We start from the raw sequence: 20702 nt of genomic DNA, 5'->3' as shown, positions 1-20702 counted from the left end.
AAGGAATTATAATGAATGAATATTGAAGAGAATACAGTGCTCAATGCAGCAAGCACACTATAGAGTGAAGAATACTGATCCTCGACCTCTCGTGTCTCGAAGATTGTTGTAACAGGTCTCAAAATGCAACAAGGCAGCCTCCGTGAGTGTTTGGCAGCCAAACATAGTAGTGGATGCTGGATCAGTGATAGACAGGCAGAAGACAAGATAGAATCAGCAAACATAGATGAAGATGATGAGGTGGCAGGTGCACGGATGGTTGAACAGCAAAAACACAGCACAGGATGAGTGTGAATCAGTCTGGGTGGCTGCAGATGATGTGAAACAACAGCAGGCTGGTCAAAATACAGCCTATTTGGCAGTCACCAGCTGTAGGTGACAGCTCCTGGCTGGTTAGTGCAGTCTGAAAGGTGACGAACAGCAGTAAATGCAGCCTTCTGGGCTGGCTGCATTGAGGCGACAATAGGAAGAGAGTGGACAGCAGCAGCGCTTGGCTGGACAGCAGCTGAACAATGGTTGGAAACTAAAGAATTCTAGGGGAGAAGGCTGGATAGCAAGTGCTTGATGATGGTGGATAGCTTCAGCTGAGATATCCTTTGTGTATGAGGTGTGGACAACAAAGCTTTGGCACTTACAAGCCGTAAAAATGAGATTGTGGCTGAGTGGAGGGCATCATGCTATAGAAAGTTTGGGTCCTTCCAATTAGGGTTTGTGCTTATGGGACACATACTCTCTAGGAACACATTTCTTTTTAATAAAAGGTTTAACACATTAATTAGTTGAGTTTTGGGCTATTTTAATAAAGCTAATGCATTTTTAGCTCAACACCCCCGTCTTAGGCCCACAATTGGAACTAGAAAGGGATTGTACTAGCCTAAGCCCAAAATTTCTTTTCTTTTCCCCAAGGCGTCCCACCCCAAAGCAACCAAGGCATTGGGCAAAGGGTGCATGTTGGTTGCCCAATGACCTACCAAGGCTGCAGAGGCGATTGTAATCTTACCAAGGGAGCCCAATTGATTACCCTAAAGAGGCCAATTGCTCCAAACAAGACCGAAAAGAGATAAATGCGTACAAATGCATGTTTACAAGAATAGAATGCCGATGCATTAGAGTTATGCAAGATGCAATGCAAGTAATCATGTTCATGTAAAATTCAATGCAATGGTGGCACTTGGATAATGTTCTTACAAGAAAATTGTTCACTTGCCCAAGCATCCTTTTACAATCATGATTATCCAAAGGATATGGATAACGATACAATGTTTAAAATAATAAATGTCCATGAAGCAACAATGAACCAAAATCTTGTCATCCTTAAGAGAAGAAAGCTACCCTCTCTTAATGTGGAAGAGAAAGCTAGAGGGAATCACCCTCTCCTTGTCAGCCTGAAGCAGTAGGGGAGGGTATCCATGCCGATCCTGGGTAGCAAGTACTGGAGAATTGTGCGGTTGATAGCCTTGGTCAAAATATCTGTAAAATTGTTGGATGATGGCACAAACTCTAAGTGGATGGTGCCTAGATCAACCTACTCTTTGGTAAAGTGGAAATGGACTTCAACATGCTGTGTTTGTGGTGTAATGATTGGATTACCAACAAGGGCGATGGCACTCTGGTTGTCACAGTAGATAATAGTCAAAGAGTTGTATGGGAAATGAAGAATTGGAAGATACGGAAGCAACTATTGTCTCTTGCTTAGGGCTTGATCAAGAAATGGGAGCGGTGCCTAAGGAAAACATGTAGCCGTTGTGAGATCGACGGGCGTTGGGATCTCCAGCCTAGTTTGAATTAGTATATCCTTGTTAAAGTAAACCATGATGGCACATTTCGGGTATTATAAGCGAATCTTGCGACCTTTTGTTCCGAGGGAGTACCTTACAGGATGAAGCCACTCTACTCCTTGGTGGGGAGGTTGGCGGGGTGTGTTTACCCAATTGGGTGAACACTCGTTCGTACTTGAGGAATGTGGTTCCGGGGCACCGTCTTATAGCAGTATTCCTCAGTGAGGCGAGGCTGAGGTACTTGGGAGCATTATATGCATAATCCCTATCCCTAAATAGATAGAGAAATGATGATATCCTCCCTTTGCAAACTTGTGCGCAAGCTCGTACTCGTACCAATGATGACACCACCTTGCCCAAGCAAGCGAATGCTATCGGGAGGCAATGTTTACTTGGGTGCCATGGGACACCACCTTTGAGCCGACGCCGAACCTTGGGGTATGGCATTCCTTTAAGGGAATCCGCCGGGATTGGCAGTTTTAGTTGGTGAGAGTCTAGCAATACCTGGACCCTTGAAATAGGGTGCTAGGTGCCTACCCACTATCTACCCTTTGGGTGGACTCTGTTAGAGTGAAGCTATGCGGAAGTGAATGATCGTGACAAAGAGTGAACAAAGAGAGACGAGAGAGAGAAAGAGATAGTGAAACACAGAAAATCTGTATTGAAGAATGCTGTATAAGGATGCAGAATTATTCATAGGTGCAGAGAGAATATCTGCATATGTCTCCGCCTTGAGGACCTCGATCTCCGTCAGCCCCTACTGTTGTTTCCGTCACGAGCAGGCTGAAATTTGTCAAATACAAGTGATGAAGTCTGCTGGAAACTCAGCCTTTAAAATGCGGAAAAGAATGCCTCGAAAAATGCTTGAAATAGGGAGGTCGATTGCATTTGATGCAGCCGACTACAGTCAGACAGTCCGATTGTTGCCACGTGGCAAAACTGCCACGTGTCATTGCTGATGTGGTAGGGAGCTGACTGCTAACACCCCCTCTCAGATCCTAGACAAGGCAGCAGATGTAGGGATCTGGAATGTCGCTTCATAAACAAATCTGCAAGATTGTCTTTAGTCTTACAATATTCCACATCAATGGTCGTATCCAGAAGCTTCTCCCTAATGAAGTGATACTGGATCTCTTTGTGCTTCGTTCGGGCATGGAATAGGCAATTCCGTGCCAAGGCAATGCAACTCTCACTATCGCACCGCAAGATAGTAGGACAAGTTTGGGGGCAACCAAGCTCCTCAAACAACCGCTGAAGCCACACAGCCTCACATGTGGTAGAAGATGCAGCCTGATACTCTGCTTCAGTCGAAGATAGGGCTACCGTGGGCTGCTTCTTGCTACTCCAAGAGATAGCACCAGCCCCTAAGGTAAAACAATAACCTGTAGTAGACCGCCTGTGATCCACATTGCTAGCCCAATTTGAATCACTCCAATCTGCAAGAACAAGATCGGAATTACCTGTACCTGTTGGATAATGAATCCCTAAGGTGGAGGTCCCCCTTAGATACCATAGTATCCTCTGAGCAGCTTGCCAATGCACCTGTTGAGGCGTACTCATGAACCTAGCCAAGAGACCCACAACAAAACAAAGATCAACTCGTGTGTTGAGGAGCCAAATCAATGAGCCAATCAGCTGACGGTAGTGAGTAGCATCCGCCAAAGGAGAATCCGCGAGCAAAGTGGCCTTCCAGTTTGGATCCATAGGAGTAGAAATGGATCAACCCGTGTGTTGAGGAGCCAAATCAATGAGCCAATCAGTTGACGGTAGCGAGTAGCATTCGCCAAAGGAGAATCCGCGAGTAAAGTGGCCTTCCAGTTTGGATCCATAGGAGTAGAAATGGACCGATAATCCTCATCTCAAAAGTGACCAAGAGCTTCTGAACATATCTCTGCTGAGAGTTGGAAATCCCCCTGTGAGACTGATAAATCTCATGGTCCAAAAAGAAATGGAGAAGTTCTAAAGCCGTCATCTCGAACTTCTAATGTAGGGTTGCCTTCATCTCTTCGACCTTCTAGGTATGAGGACCTGCAATAATCAAGTCATCAATGTACAAAATAAACAACACACGACCTCCCTCGGAAGGTCCATAAAGCTGTGGATCGGCCCTAGAACGCCGATATCCCAACTTGACGTGGAGAAACGAGTCAATCTTCTCGTTCCAAGTACGCGGAGCCTGCTTTATGCCATACAAGGCCTTCTTTAACCTGTAAACCTACCCAACTGAAGAAGCAAATCCAAGAGGCTACTCTATATAGATCTCCTCCTTTAAATCACCATTCAAGAAGGCCAACTTTACATCCAACTGAAAAACAAGCCATCTCCTATGACCAGCCAAGGCAAGAAGAGCACGAATAGTTGCTATGCGAGCTGTAGGGGCAAAAGTATCATGGAAGTCAACACTTGGGCGCTGTGCAAAACCTTTAGTAACAAGGCGAGCCTTGAGCTTGTCTAAAGAGCCATCACTATGGTACTTGGTCTTAAAGATCCATTTGACATCAATCACCTTCTTATGAGAGGGATGAGGCACAAGGAACCAAGTGCCATTTCGCTTAATAGCCTCCAACTCAGCTTCCATCTCCTTTCGCCAATGATCAAATTGTAAAGCCTCCTTCATTGATGTACGCTCTCTATCCTGCATAATATGGGACATCAAACAGTAGTTAGAGCAAACAAGCTCCGTAGTATGTGCCTGGTGCTGCCGTGACCTCCATGGTCCATCGTGCGGTTCCCACTCCTCAGGGATCCCCTCGTTCCCTGAATCACGGAGGGTGTCACAAGCCCAATGAGGAGGAGGCCGGATCTCTCCTTGGTGCTCCCCATCTACTGAAGACTCCGGTACATCGACTGGTGGGAGCTCCACTGGGGTGGTCGGTGGAAGAGGACTCAGAATCTAAAGAAGAATCACCATCAAGAGACTCGGGCTCCAAAGGAGCTGTCTCGGGAGCCCAAGTATCCCCTGGATCTCCAAGTACGGGGTGCTTCTCATCCCCCTCTGTGGTCAGAACTTCCACGAACCACACATCTCGGCTCGTGTAGACATCCCTCTTTACGGGATCATACAAGCGATAACCTTGTGACTGGGAGCTGTAGGCAAGAAAGACCTGTCGTTGGGTAGCCGCCTCAAACTTGTCACGCTGCGTCTTCGGGATCTGCACATAGGCATCACACCCAAAGATTCTGAAATAAGAGACATCAAGCTTAGCCCCAAAGTAAGCCTCAAAAGGTGTCATTCTGTCAACGATTGAAGTGGGAGATCAATTTAGGATGTGGATTTCCATAGCCATTACCTCCCAAAGAAACTGAGGTGTTTGTCAGTGCTCCATTATGGTGCATACCATCTCGATCACACTTCGGTTCTTCGGCTCCAAAATGCCATTCTTTTGAGGAGCGTTGGTATTAGCAAACTCTTGGTGAATGCCCCTATCTGTACAAAAATGAGCAAACTCATAAGAAACAAATTCACCACCCTTGTCTGATTGCAAGGTCTTCAATCTCTGGCCTGATCGGTTCTCCTCGAAGAGAAGCCAATCCTTGAAGTGGGAGAAAGCCTCTGACTTCAGCATCAAGAAGTAGGCCCATGTCATCCTGCTGTAGTCATCTACGATCAACATGAAGTGCAAGCTCCCCTTTAGGGACTCATTCCTCATCGGGCCACAAAGATCCATAGATACAAGCTCCATAGGTGAAGTAGACCGTCTCAAAGCTTTGTTGGGAATCACATCCCTATGTTGCTTCCCACGAATGCAAGAGACACATGGCTACTAGCTCACCACTATGTTTGGCAAACCTCGAATAAGCGATCCTCGTGACGCCTTTCGAAGATACTCATAGTTCAAGTGGCCAAACCGAGCATGCCATAGCTCGGATTGTGTCTGAGATATAAGAGCGGAAGAAGAATTTAATTTGTAGATGTCATTCTCCTCATACCCTGAAGAGAGAACCTCCCTCGATCCACGATTAAGAACGCGAACATCATCACTGTCAAACTCCTCCAAGAGACAAAGAGACCAAGAGATCAAGAGAACAAATCTTAGTACTGAAAGCAAATGATATCCCAAACGTGGCACATGCAACACCTCGGAAATGTGGATACCACCACGTCCATCTGGAATTAGCTACATCTCACCTTGTGCTGCAATATCTCCGATGAGAATCTGCCCATGCGAGGGGTCACAAATGGGCAACACCAATTGACGAAGGAGTCATGTGCCAGGAGGCACCACTGTCCATGATCCACTCTTGAGCCTGGGGAGTTGTCATCGCAGCATCAGAAGTCTTCGGTGTAGGGTCCTCAATGACTGCCAAGTGTAGAAAAGCAGCTGATGAGGGTGTAGCCACCACTCCAGAATCCTTCGTGTCCTTCTTCTTGGTGTCCTTGTTCTTGTCAGGGCAATCCTTCTTCCAATGACCGGTCTTACCACAAATATGGCATGCCAATTCTCTCTCTTTGTCCTTCTTGGATTTGTTGTCCTCCTCCTTCTTTTGGTCATTCCCCTTCTTCTGAGAGGCTTGACCAATCAATGCCTCTGATTTGGAAGCATTCTGTCCCTTCAATTGTTTCTCTTGGTCTAAAACCATAGGAACCAACTCTTTCCATTGAAGAGTCGACTCTTGCCCTGAAGCAATAAAAGCGGAATAAAAAGCACCGAATCATGGTGGCAACTGGGACAATAAACTGATCGCCATGTCTTTGGAGGAAATGGGCTTCCCCGCATTTTGAATCTACATCTGAAGTTGCCGAAGCTTGTTGATGTGTTCCCAAAGCGAAGAAGACTTATTTACGGACAAGGGCCGCATCTGCACCTCCAAAGAAACCCTCTTCATAAGGGTTATCCGGTTGTACATTTGGTCAAGTTCTAGCTATATCTCGTGAGCCACCGACAAGTGCTCGATATGGGCTATCACGGCTGTTGTACAAGACAGAAAGAGAAAAGAACGAATCCTGGCATTTAGTTTGTCCCAATGAGACTGAGCTTTGGTCAACTCCGCACAAGCACTGGAAGAGAGTTTGGACTCATCTCTGACCGAGGGCCGGTTGATCTCCTCCATCATAAGCTCTGCCAAAACACAAGACTTCAATATGGCCAACATCGTCACTCGCCAGATACGGCAATTGTCGTCATCAAGCTTCTGATCTGATGGAAGAGCCAGTAGGATAGGCACCTTTCGGTCCATGATTGCCTAGAACTCCATGTCAGTCTCTATAGACATCTTCACCTGCAATGCCTGGACAAACGCAAAAGAAACCCCCTTTGACTGTGAAAACACAGCCTGCTAGGGCTCTCGTCTTCATGTCCCGAACCTTCTTCAGCCGCCCGAAGGCGATGAAAAGGTAAAATCTGCACTTGAAGGCCAAAAACATAGCCTTCTTCCTTCTCTAACAGCAGAAAAACAGCAGCAGCTTCAACAAATCTTCTCTTTTCTCGCATGCCCATGCTCACCTCAGCCTTGTTTTGATGCGCAGCCCACCTCCTCGTGCTTGAGTGCTGAAAACGCAGCCTTGTGTTGCACTGAAAGCTCCTCTTCAGATAGGTCCACCACCCTTGGTCAGTCCGTCAATGCTCTGATACCATGTTAGAGTGAAGCAATGTGGAAGTTAATGACCGTGAAAAAGAGTGAACGGAGAAGAGAGAGAGAGAAAAAGAGACAGTGAAACGGAGAAAACCTGCAGTGAAGAATGCTGTATAAGGATGCAGAATTATACACTGGTGCAGAGAGAATATCTGCGTATGTCTCCGCCTTGAGGACCTTGATCTCTGTCAGCCCCGAGTGTTGTCTCCATCACCAGCAGGCTGAAATCTGTCAAATACAAGTGATGAAGTCTGCTGGAAACTCAGCCTTTAAAAGGCTGAAAATAATGCCTCGAAAAATGCCTGAAATAGGCAGGTCGCCTGCATTTAGTGCAGCTGACTGTGCTGCCACGTTGCACTGCTGATGTGGCAGGGAGCTGACTGCTAATAAAGTCTTCCAAGGATCTCGATCATGAAGGAAGTAGCGAAATCATAAGCTAGTGGTACAAGGTTCCGCCTTTGAGTCTGATTAGGCACCTGGCTCAAAAAACAAAAACAAAACTAGTAGATAGCTTTGACTTGTGTACCTACACATGGCAATGTTGCAGATATTTTTGCGAATGCCTTTTCAAGAGAAAAGTTTGAAACATTATATGTGGCTTTAGGCTTGAATGATGAATCCTTCACATTGTTTCTTCTTGTATCGTTTCACATGGTTCCCTCTTGGGGGGTTTTGTTATGCATAGCATGTGCTCCTTTTAATTGTTTTGGTGTGAACAGGCTTCCCTTTGTGATCACCCTCTTAGGTGGTGGTGCTTTTGTACCTTAGGGTTTTGTACTGTGGAATTTGTATCTTTATTCTTGTTAATATATCCACAAACACCACACACCAAACCACCCCCACCCAATTCATATAATTATTATCCCTCGTTTTTCCTCATAATAGAGATGTGCTTGTATTTGTCAAGGGTCCAATTCTTTTTTTTTGTTTTTGTTTTTGTGTTTTTTTTTGGAAGTGAGGCTTAAAAACCCTTCTATCCATCATTGATAGTATTAATGCTCTCTCCCGCAGTTTTGTTTGTAATTACTCTTACATTCTTGCAGGAAAAATTGTGCGCTCTCCGTTAGGTGTAATGCATGGGAAAAAGTCTTGGGTTTATTATGATGAGAAGGGAGAAGATGGTTTACTTGCAGGCCTTCCCAAGTAAGATGAGCAAATTGGCTGAATAGCTGAAAATGTGTATGTTTGGTAATATTCTTTCTTTGTTAGTTATGCAGGCTACATCATAAGGTTGCAGTAGGAGCCTTAACTTTGAGTATAGGGATCTTGAATAACAGACCATTATGTTAAGCATATTATAGAATCCTCAATGGCAAGTTCTTTGAAGCGAAGTGAGTATAATCTATATGTGAAACTGAGTCAAGTTTTCTCATTAGTTCATTCTTATCGGGGGCATTAAATAGCAGCTACCAGAATCTATGAGAATCGATCCTGATTTGGGCAGCTTATCTATTCCAATTGAATATGGAGAGCATCCTTTAAAGGGTTTTGTTTCATGATATTAAGCTTTATTTTGACGTTCTTTTGTAACGCTTTTTCATGTGCTGCTCTATTAATGTGAGTGAGTGACTTCTTTATATTTTTAATATTGGAAAGTGCCATTTTGATTTCTTAACAGCTCATATCAGTATACTTCATTCCATTTCATGCACTTGGTAGGCACCGTTACAGTACTGGAGAACGACTCTGCTCATGACCATCCTCACTTTCTGACCCTGCAGTTAACATTCAGTATTGATTTCCATGCACGCCTTCTTTTCTGTAATTAACTTGGTAACAAGTGTTGTTTCTATAGTACGTTTCAGCATCTACATCCCATAAATGGTAAATATGATTAGGAAGGACTCTGTGTATTCTGACAGTCATTGCTTTTATCTCATGAGAATTTGGATCTTATTATTGTGTTTGTCTGCCATCTCATGTAAGATCAAGAGTTTGGGAAGGTTTTCCACTTGCTGTTCTGTTAACTCAAGCCAGTGCCTGTTCCCATCCTGGGGTTTATGGGTCGTATAAAAATCAAGAGTTCGGGAAGGTCTCATGTTTTGCGCTGTTAATGGCAAGTTAACTAGCCGATTCTGACATCCTTGGGTTTATGGATCTCGTGTTGTGCTTCCATGCTAACTGTGCAGGCTCATACTTCTGAAATCTTTCAGGCTTGCTCTTACATTCTCTGGGCCGCCACCATTGGCAAGGAACTGTTTTAGTGTCACTGCATTCCCTAGAAAGATTATTTACATGTCAAGATCTCTGGACGACCCACTCACTGACTCAAGGTGGTATTTACAGTCCTTTTGTTGCAGGTCGGTACCATAGCTTGGTTATCGATAGAGAAACTTTCCCCCATCAAGAGCTCGAAATTACTGCTTGGACAAAGGATGGTTTGGTTATGGGTGTACGGCATAAGAAATATCGCCATGTGCAGGTAGGGATTTCATCTTCTTTGGTCTTCTGCTAAGTTATCATAGAAATCCTTTCAATTTTAATACATGTCCAATCTATTGTTGGAACAGGGTGTGCAGTTTCATCCAGAGAGCATCATTACTGAAGATGGAATGAAGATAATGGAGAATTTCCTGAGGTTACTGCTGAAGAACCCCCATAAGTAGATTTTGTTGGAACCGACAGTGGATCATGTAGAGATTCCTTTCAAATGGATTTTAATCCATTACGATACAAGCGTCAAGCAAGTAGGTGTTTGGAAATGGCTTTTATAAATGGGTGTGCTAGTCCCTTTATTCTTAAAGAATTGGCAACATCCTTTCGTGAAGGAAATTTGATTTGCAGTCTAGATAATTTAATACCTTGTCTTGATGCTTACATATTTGGCCTTCTTGTTTATATGTATTAAACTGGCTGAGGAGAGAGCAGAGTTCAAGCAGCTGTGTGTGTGTGAGACGTGCGCACGTGCACGCACACACGCAAGCGTTCCCAAAAAGACCAACCCAAAAAATACCTACTTGACCTATTGCTATGATAGACACCTCTACTCTCATAATCGCTTATGTTTTAACGACACATGCGTGCACACATTTCATTATGTGATTATCACAACACTCCCACAAATGCATGCCTTCCCTCTTGTTTTAAATTTTGACAAATACACTTCCTATGATTCTGTAGTGGAAAATTGCCTTTTTGTTGTTTTTATATGCTCAATGATCTGCAAATTATAGGTATCTTTGTATCATGTATCCATAGATGTATGCGTGAGCTATACCGTAATCATCCCATAGATTGTATCTATACATCCCATATCTGATGTTACTCTCCTGTTCTAGTCTAAAGATACACTCAAGTTGATGATACCCTCTTGATATATGTGGATGCACCCTTATGCATAGTCACACCTTGCAAATTGTAGGTGTACATTTTTTTCATAGTAGGTACTTGTATATCTCCCTTTTTTTTTGGCAATGGTCAATTATATTAATTAAAAAAAAAGGTACAATATATTAAGATTACAAAGTGTAGGTTGGCTCTAGGCCATCATGTCTAAGTCAAATACAATGGATTCAATAAGTACAAGACGAGTGCAAAAGGCACCATGGGATCATCCAAACAAAGGATTAGGAGTTTTGATGGGATTTAGTTGCATTAGCTTGGACATTGATTGCCAATGTTTCCAGCACCATCTTCAAAGAAGTCTCCCAAAACCACAAAGGGATTGGTCTTTCATGTTCCCCATGAGGGAGAGGGCACATCGGTTGGGTGGTGGGAAGAACCTAGATGCTTGCGATCCCACACATGGATGACTCTATCAATAGTGTCAAAAGCCAATTGGGTTGGAGGGTCGTGGGCACGTGGTGATCATCGGGATGATTGTTGATGTTGCCCTTTGGGGGGCGGTGGGCCCCTTGGCAACAGTAGGAACCTGAGTGGTAGGTGCATCCAAGAATTTTTCTTGGCGATGCAAATAATTGTGGAGGGGGTCCTACAAAGGAAGGCCAGTAGGTATTGAGGGGACAAAGGACTCCTTTACTTCCCTTCATTGCATTGAGCTTCCATCCACCCTTGGGTTTCCAAGTCTGTAGAAGGAGCGGGTTGCTTACCTTTGGAATGACTAGGCCGAATAGTTTGTTGCTTGGCAAAGTGAGAAGGGTGTCTTCAAGTCCTTGTCTGTGGGTTGATCCACCAAGGCACTCGTCGTGATTTGGACATTCGCCCATGAAATGACCTAGTTGATCACACGAGAAGCAATGGCAAACAAAAGTACCCCACTTGAGCTAGAACCAAAGAGACCGCATGACCATGCAATTGAGGCCCAACCAATTGGGTTGCTTCTTAGCAGTATCCCACACTATGCATAATTTGTTTCTGTTGGTTGCCTTTAGGTTGGGGGGTATCGACACATGGCGTTTGGTAGCCATTGCATTTTTGAGAAGGGCCTAGTAAACACATCAGTAATTTTTCACTTCCACCCTTGGAATTCCAGAAGTGGACGCGATGAGATGATATGGGCGAATGGTTTCTCAAAGAAGAGGGGTTGCTTTTGGAGGAGGAAGTTGCGGGGTGAAGTAGAGAGAACCTCATAAAATCCATGCGGACTAGCAAAGATCTCTACACCACCTATTTGAAGAAGTGAGGTCAACCATGATGGATCCTAGTAAGCATAGGAATTTGACCCGCGAAGAAGAGAATGACACCTTGCACATGAAAAGCTAAAATGGAATAAAGAATCTCATGAGTTGGCACTTGTGTATCAAAAACCTTCTTTTCCACATAGGCAAGGAAAGCTCAATGATTATGCTCAATATATTCTTTCAAAAGGGAGATACGGAATTCACGCAAATGTTTCTAGTTTGGTTCTTGCAAATCCTACGGAGTGAAAGCCACTTGAGCTAACGAGCAAGATAGAGAATCACCCATGTTAGAGGCCTTAGGAGCAGCATTAAACTTGTCATAAAGATGCTTGTTGTGTTTGACAGATGGTTGAATATCAACATGGGATGAAGCCACCTCATTAATGTAGGTTATCGTGTCTTCTTCTTCAACTGCATCTTCTTCTACTTCCATGTCTAGACATGAGGTTGCAAGCGATGGGTCCATAGAGCAGGTTGATGCAAGTCCTCCATAAAAGAGCAAGCTCATTAGGTCATTGTCCCATTATCTCGCACATGCTACCTTGCTTGGACATGCAGCAAGCAAAGCGGGCTCGCGGGTTTCCTATGGTGTATAATCAAGGAAAACTAATGAAGAACAGGCTGCATAGAGTATTAATGCCCTCGCTTGAGGTAGCAGCGTGGCTTGTACAAATACACATGATAATAGGGTGGCGCCCGACGTAGGTAGGTATAGTTTTTTAAAGTCAACCAATTCCTAGGTCAAGCAATGTTATTTTATTAATTCTTTGAAGGGATTTCATGAAAATACCAAGATTTAAGTGCAATAATTCAAGGTCTCCCTTATGATTTAAACTTTTGCTACTTAAAATATTTTAAAGTTTTTAAATTGTGTATAGAAGTGTAAAATGATTGATTGAAGAGCTTTTCAATGCTTTTTGATCTTCTTACAAAGATGGAGTATTAGACAAGTTGTGATCAATGCTTTATTAAAGGACATCAAGACACTTGATACCATAAATAACTTGAAATAGTCACTCTTTGTTGGTTTCAAGATCCTCAACAAGACAATAACCATTCATGTGGTTGGAGAGTAATTATAAATATAAGAATATTGATTTATTTTATTTTTCTTGAGGATGACAAACTTATAAAGGTAACATAAAGAAAGTAAGCTTTAGGATAGAGTTTTGCTTTAAAGCTAGTCCTTTGAAAAATAATGATGAAGTAACATTGTTTTTATTCAAACATATCCAATTCTCAAAGGATTGTTACATTGGTAAGTGTATTTGATATCTAAGGGTAAAGCTATTGAAGCACATGGTCATCAATTGTATCTAATTGCAACAAGAGAATTATTATCAAGGTGAAGGTTAAAAAAGATGCAAAAAAGGATGTTGACCAAAGAGGCAAGGAGAGCATGGAGAGTGTAAAGGTGAATAATGGATAAGATTTGCCAAAAACCACAAGTGAAGGCATGTGCACAAAACTTATGGCAACTAAAGTATCAAAGAAAGCTTAAAGAACTCCTAGAAAGAATCTCTTCTAAGAGAAGTCCTTACAAAAAGCAATAGTTTTTTTGTATTGCCTTATACATATTTTTGCATGTAATTATGATCAAAGAAAATATATTTACTTCAACATTTTTTCATTGTACGTTTTCTTCTCTTTGATATATGTAAAATTGTTCACATGAATTTTTATTATTAAGAAAGTTAAATCAAATATGGGTTTTCGTCAATTTGAAATGAATTAAACATTAGTATGGATGTGGTTTGAGAGATTGAGTGCCTTGTTGAATGTTAATTTTTTGTCTTTATATGAGTGAGAGAGAGAGAGAGAGAGAGAGAGAGAGAGAGAGAGCCAAAGAAGTGGAAAAGTTAGAGGGAAGTACCAATCTTTTTTGTGATCTGAGTTTAGATTTGATCATGTTTATCATGCAATCATATCATAATTGTCATTAATGTGAAATGGATGATACCTTATGCCATTAATGTAAAGACTGCTATAATTATAATTACACGAGGATATTTAAAGTAAATTTATAATTAAAAATATTTATATATTTTCGATTTTTTATTTAAAAAAAATAAAGTTTCATCATGGAGATTTTACTTCTATTGGTTTAGAGCACTCTCTCTATAAATTCTAAAAGGTAGTTTTCAGATCTTAGTTTTTACCTGTACAAAATCACTTGTATAGCAAATTAATGACTCATATAATGAAATCTCCATATGATTAAATCCAATAGTTGAGACCAATCTACAAATTGAAAATAATATGCATACATCCATACTAGTGCTAGACCATTCACAATAGCTTAAATTGATCTTTGCTAACAAACTCTTATTGGGAAGTTCACATGAAGTTAGATAGACAACAAAGTCAATTGTTGCATTATGTCTAGTATTGAATGTTTTAGTGGTAAGACGACTATGGAATATGACCCACCTTATAGTCCCATAACCTAATATGTAGTCCCATAATACTACCTTTGATTGCTCAACTATACAAAGTAAAGAGCTTAAGGCTAGCTAGAATAAGTTAATTGGGTGAAAGATAGATAAACATGGTTCTTAGGGGTCTCCCTTTTATAGTTGGAGAATGTGTCCCTATCCCAACCAAGGGTTGCCTTTCTGGCCCCTAGGACCTAAGACAAGGGTCCTTGATAACTCCTAGGTCCCATAACTTGATGCTAGGCACCTTGAGTTGTTACCAACTTGTTTACTCTATCTAACCCAACGGCTAGACTCATAAAGTTCACCTTATTGCCATTTCATCACATAGATCTCATATGACATACCAATTAGGACTCAACCACTGTTTGGAGCTCACACACTTCTCCTTCATAATGGGAGTCTCAACTTTGAGCACCATGGATCATTGGTGGCATCTTATGAGGGCAGGACATTGAGTATAGCTAACACATCCTCTCTGTCCACCCCCTTTGCCCCTTAATGTCTAATTGTAGGTGAACTACATCATCAACTCAACATTGAGTCTTTGAAGATGAACTCAAAACAGATACTTTGTAAGTGCTTTGGTGAAGATATCTACTCCATTAGCCTCTATTGGATTGTAGATTGGCTCTATATTCCATTCTCAATCAAATCATGCATATTGATATTAAATCTTTACATGTTTCGTGCATGCATGGAACATTGGATTTTTGGCAATGGTGATGCAACTTTGATTGTCACATCTTAGCATATTTGGCTCTTCATCATATACACTTATGTGGGATAGGATCCTCCTTAATGATACTACTTCATATACGACAAAATAAGCTATCTTGTACTCTGCTTTGGTACAAGATAATGTTATTGTTGGTTGCTTGTTACTAACCTAGAAGAAGGTTCGTAAATCCAAGTAGAAAACAAAAATTGATTTAGTGGAATCATTATTTCCTGTCCATATCCTAACTTTCCAAGGACTTGGGTTTTTTTAAGAGAGATACTAATAATAAAATTAATACTTGGCTTAGTATTGCACAAATAGATGAGATTGATAACCAATATTTTGTATCCCTTAGTGTTTGCTAATGCTGATGTGTCCTAAATGGATAACTTTGCATTGATCTCCATAGGTGTAATTATCTCCTTGCAATTGACCATGATAAATGCTTGGCTTGGGTTTTTTTGAGAGATATACTATTGACAACCAATATCTTGTATCCCTTAGTGTTTGCGAATGCTGATGTGTCCTCAATGGATAACTTTGCATTGATCTCCATAGGTGTAATTATCTCCTTGTGATTGGTCATGATAAATTCTCTCAAGCTATGCCATGTATACTTTTTCTTCCGAGAGATGCATGTCTTTCCGAGCTCTTCTAGACTCTTATCCCAAACAAAAGTGCACCAAGTCCAAGTCTATCATTTCAAACTCAGAATTTAAAGCCATTTGAGTATGATAGATTACATCTTTATAGTCACTTTGTAATAAGAAGTTTGTCCAAATATGTAAGAAGATGAGAATAAGGAATTAGTGTAAATAATATTGATATTATGCCATGTCACACTGACATTGGTATAAAAGGAGAGGATATGTAATTTTACATATCTTTTTGACACATTAATACAATTATAGTCTTTCTCTCCCTTCTTGCTCACAGCTTCTATGGCTTCCCCTTCTTTTTTGTCTTTCTCTCTCTAAATCTAGTCTTTCTCTCTCCTCGTCACTCTTATTCTCTCTTCCTGCAGTCTTTCTCTCTCCTCTACAGTCTTCTCTCTTCTCTTTCTCTCACATATTAATACAATTACAGTCTTTCTCTCCCTTCTTGCTCACAACTTTTATGGCTTTCCCTTCTTTCTTGTCTTTCTCTCTCTAAATCTAGTCTTTCTCTCTCCAACCTTATTCTCTCTCTTCCTGCAGTCTCTCTCTCCTCTGTAGTCTTCTCTCTCCTCTTTCTCTCTCCCTGGTTCTCTCTCTGACAAGTGGTATCAGAGCTTGAGTCTTGGATCCATTATTTTCTTCCATTTTCAGTCCTATTTTCCTATTTCAAAATCAATTTCAGACAAAAATGGTACAAGACAGTGACTAGTGGAATGCTGCGGGACATCTACAGTTAGTAAGAGACTACATCTGAAGATATCCAAGGTCAGATATGGTGGATAAAGGCTTAAATGGCTGGACGTTATCAAATTTTATGCAAAATTGAAGCTAACTAGGGTAAAGGATGGTTAATCGAGCCTAGTTTGGGAACAAACTGTGGTTACTTTGAAAAGAGGGGTCTCTCTTTCCCCTTTCCTGGAGTTTCCTGCAGGTTTCATGGAAGATCAGCCCTAAAGATCTGTTCATTTCTCTCAAACCCCTGAGTTTCTTGGCCAACTATCACATGGAATAGATTCCTTTGATCAAGACCTTCAGAGTGAGCACAAGGTTGCTTAAGTTTGCCACCAGCACTTATGGTCCCGTGATAACGAGTAAAGAGTCGATGGTTTGCTTAGATCGATCCTTCTCAATTTTTTTTTCACATGTATGGCAGAAGGTGCCCCCATGAAGGGATCAGTACTGATAAGAGCTAGCTTGTCGCCAGTAGCAAAGTCTACAGCCCTAGCTGGAGACTCAAAATTGAAGGAACGAAGCTGCACTCCTGTATCCACATCCCAAATTTTTGCTGACTGGTCCGCAGACCCAGTAATCAGTCGAGAAGTGTCTCTTGAGACATCACAGCACCAAACGGCTCCATTGTGGCCTTTGTAGGTTCCAAGGTGTTCTCCGTTGTGCGCATACCACATGGTAGGGGTATGATCCTTGGCGCAGGAAAACAGCAGGTCGCCTTCTCGGTTATACTTGAGGAAGAGGTGCAACAGCAGAGGGTGAGCTGATTTCAAAGTCAATGTCTGCATACCGTTGTGCTTGGAGTTCCTCTTGTATGCGATCCTTTTCTTTCTGTGGTGTGCCAACAAGTGGGGCTGCAAGATGCTCAAAAAAGGGAGCCATCTCTTTATCCAAGAAGTAGGGTGGAGGGTTCACTCTGTCAGAGCCTTGTTGCTGCAGAAGCACCTTGAATGCATCCCTGACATGCTCCAAGAACATGAATGCTTTGGTCTTGCTAAGAGCCTCATCAACAATTGCACAATAGATGAAGAGGCCTTCAATCAGGCAGATAAACATGTAGTTACAGGTTGTATAGCTGAACCTACTATGTAGGGGAGGCAAATGTTGCAAGCATTTTAAAGCCATTCATGATGATTCGGGGTCTCCATCTGCATACTCTGTCATGATTGCGTTGCCACTAGCAACAGCAGCATAAGAAACCAAACTCTGCTGCAAATCTGCAGCCATGAACAGTTAACACTATCTGTTATCTGGGAGACCCTAAACCCTTTATTATTACCATATTTTTTTCTTATTAGTTATAATAAGAATTTTTTAAAACACTTCAAAATAGTTTATGGGGGGGGGGGGGGGTTAGTTTACCTGGCAGTCCACCCTTGTCATTAATTTTACATTATGATATTTATCATATTCTATTGATTATAGAAAAAAAGAAGTTGAATTGATATCTATAAAAATGCAGTATTGTCGTGCTTGTAGCGCATAGCAGTAAAAAAAAATAGATATAACATATTCATAATAAAAAATATATATATAAAGACGGGTTGGGGGAACAAAATAATAAACCGAACCTAATCTTGGAATCTAATTCTGCCAGTAGATGTTCAATTAGCCCTTTATCGGACTTGAACCGATGTCTTATGCCTTACCATGGCATTACTCTACCGCTGAGTTAAAAGGGCTTGTAGATATGCATTATTGAAAATGTAGAGTGGAAAACACTTGTAGCAAAGGCAAGGCTTCACATCGCATCAATAGCTCGATTGCTATCCATCGACAATGCAACCAATGGCAGTTTCCCATGCTTCAGAGAAGATGTGATCACTTCTTGGTCATCAAAAACACCATCTGCTGATGTGGAAGAGGCCTCTACCTGTGGACTACCTCGACTTGAGAAGGGGCGTAGCCTTCTGCGCCTTCCAGAGCTCCCTGAGCCTGATCTAGGTATTAACTTTGCAAGAGATAGCTTGGAGGATCAGGATTGGCTCTCTCTTGTGGCTGTTCACAGTGATTCATGGCTATACGCAGTAGCCTTTTACTATTGTGTTCGTTTCAACCAACAAGAGAAAAAGAACTTCCAGGACCAGGTGGTTAAAAGTTGTTAAACACCACTGGCTCAGGCAACGGAGTCTGGACAGGAGTCGGTGGGAAAAGTATGAAAACAGATGATCCCTGTAAAGAATCAACACTATACAAACTATGATCATCTTGGGAATGAGATGAACTCAACAAATCATCTTCCAGGTTGCTGCCATTACCTTCAGCAGAGATGATACATGATCTTACCGCTGGCTGGTCTGATTTTGGAACATCATCAACCTGCTGGTCTGATTTTGGAACATCATCAACCTGCCTCTTGGCATCCAGGCTTGGGCTTTCACCAACACTCAAATGCCCATATCTATACCAACATCAACTTTCTTCAGTGCAAAATCATCTCGACCAGGATAGCTGAAAGTAACATCAATAAGTTGAAGAAGTGGAGGTGTAAGCTCTGTGGGCTCAGGAAAATGGAACTCCACTGTATAGTCTCGCCATCTCTTTGGCATTTCTGGTAAAGGCTCTTCATCACCTGCAGATGAACATGACGATGAGGATGAAATGCGGAAGCTGGAGCAACTGGAAACACTTTGGATTGCATTTGTGTGCCCTTTTGAGCTCCATGTGGTGTCAAATTTGTCCTCATCTTCTTGATCATTATAGCTTTGTTCTGTTGTCCACTCATTGCAGTTAGAATAAGATCTAGCAGTCCTTACGCGATGTTCAACAGCTGCCGACATAGCCTTGTAGTCTTTGGAAAACACAAATTTCAGTTTTTCCCGCATCCCTACACCAAGAAATCCACCAATTCCCTTGCAAAGGTAATAGAACATGGGAGGAGCATCCACAACAAAGGTCCTGGCTACTCTCTCTGGGTAATGGTCACCCAACAGCTTCAGTAATTGTACTATGGCAGAAAAACCAGGCGCTCCCTTCTTCAAAGGACCTGCATCCAAAATGAGTATGCATTGCTGGACAATAGATGGCATGTAGGCTAGGCCGACTTCCATTGTGAAGACAAAGTACCTAAAGAACTGCTTCTGAGTTTTACTGCTGGCTAAATGCTCTGGCAACATCCTTGTGATCAAAACTGGCCTGCCCTCTTCACCCATTGTCAGGGAAATTATGAACAATAGATGCTTTTAAGGCCTGATGATACTTTCTTGTCAAGGACACACGACCTCCGAACCCTGATCCAAGGGTTTCCAATATGTTCTGTACTTCTACTTTGACTCCATCAACTTCCGCTGCAACAAGGTAGCTGTGGAGCTCATCATAGAACTGAAACACCTTGTTTGGATGAACGAGGCCCAGCCCATGTTCTGCAATTATGTCAAATGCATAATCCGACTCGTTGGCAGTAACTCTTGGAGACTGGACAGGATATCTTAGTACCGATTCATAGTGTTCCATGCCTAGTGTTCCAGGTTTCACTCCTCCCCAACGACTTGCAAAGATCGATCCCGTGGTTGGAACAATCTTCTTAGCAGACTGTGGCTTTGGAATCTGTATACACTGAAGAAGTCACATTGTCTAGAGATTCAACAATGTTTCAGCATAGGGGAATGCATTTGGTTCCTCTTCAACAAGCTATGGTTCATGGAGAACCATTGAAGCATTATTGAGTAGAGTATGATGCTGGGATATACTACTATTTTGGTTCAAGCGTTTTTACTACAAGATTGGCTTTGAGGAGTTCATCAAGCAAGCTCAAGTAATTGGTGACCAACAACATTTGAAGGTTCTTCCCCAACATTGAAGAGATTGAACCATTTCTTGAAGGCTCAGCAATGATCTATTTGAAGAATCTTGTGCCACTTGACTTCTCGTTATCAACCTATTGCCTATGGAAGACCGATGGAGCATTCTCAAGGGTATGCATAATGCTTTGGGGATGCAATCTTGTAATGCCATATTCATGGAATGCTCTCTCCTACTCATTTGAGTGTATCGGTATTGGGTATTGACTCAAGTTGGATAAGAAGTACTCAAAACACTTGGAACAGGGCCAAAACAGGGTGCAGTCCAAACAGGGACAGATTTGGGAAAGTTGCTACAGAAGTTAGTAGCATCATTCTAACGACAAAGGAACAACTGGAATTGATGCTAGACATCATAAGCTTTGAGTGGAGCCATCAAACGTCTCATTTGGACACATATTTCTCGAGCTAGAGCCTATTTAGTACCGG

At 42.1% G+C, this 20702-nt stretch overlaps 1 protein-coding gene, 1 non-coding gene and 1 pseudogene across 3 annotated transcripts in view; 1 reads left to right on the top strand and 2 right to left on the bottom strand.

Annotated features, from left to right (window-relative positions):
* Positions 1–10171, top strand: part of LOC148020558 (anthranilate synthase beta subunit 1, chloroplastic-like) — a 38288-nt gene extending 28117 nt beyond the window's left edge. Inside the window, exons 6-8 of one of the 2 annotated variants that reach the window (XR_015694565.1) lie at positions 8396–8495; positions 9653–9774; positions 9863–10171. Coding sequence is in view for 1 of the 2 variants with exons in the window: in XM_087698335.1 (XP_087554461.1) it covers positions 8396–8495; positions 9639–9774; positions 9863–9958 (332 nt within the window). In the remaining variant the exon portion in view is untranslated. Of the gene's footprint in view, positions 1–8395; positions 8496–9638; positions 9775–9862 lie in introns of both variants that reach the window. The other variant, XM_087698335.1, reaches the window with a different exon arrangement.
* A 7028-nt stretch (positions 10172–17199) lies between these two features.
* Positions 17200–17700, bottom strand: LOC148020557 (phytolongin Phyl2.1-like; annotated as a pseudogene).
* Positions 17701–18083: 383 nt separating this feature from the next.
* TRNAT-GGU (transfer RNA threonine (anticodon GGU)) lies at positions 18084–18155 on the bottom strand. Its single transcript has one exon. It is a non-coding gene; the product is annotated as a tRNA-Thr (tRNA).
* Positions 18156–20702: the final 2547 nt, after the last annotated feature.

This window comes from Lygodium microphyllum, chromosome 18 (genome assembly GCF_053477565.2).
Source record: "Lygodium microphyllum isolate KBCC chromosome 18, Lygodium_microphyllum_v1.1.10, whole genome shotgun sequence".
Classification (NCBI taxonomy): Eukaryota; Viridiplantae; Streptophyta; class Polypodiopsida; order Schizaeales; family Lygodiaceae; genus Lygodium; species Lygodium microphyllum.
This window is presented reverse-complemented; position numbering and strand designations above follow the sequence as displayed.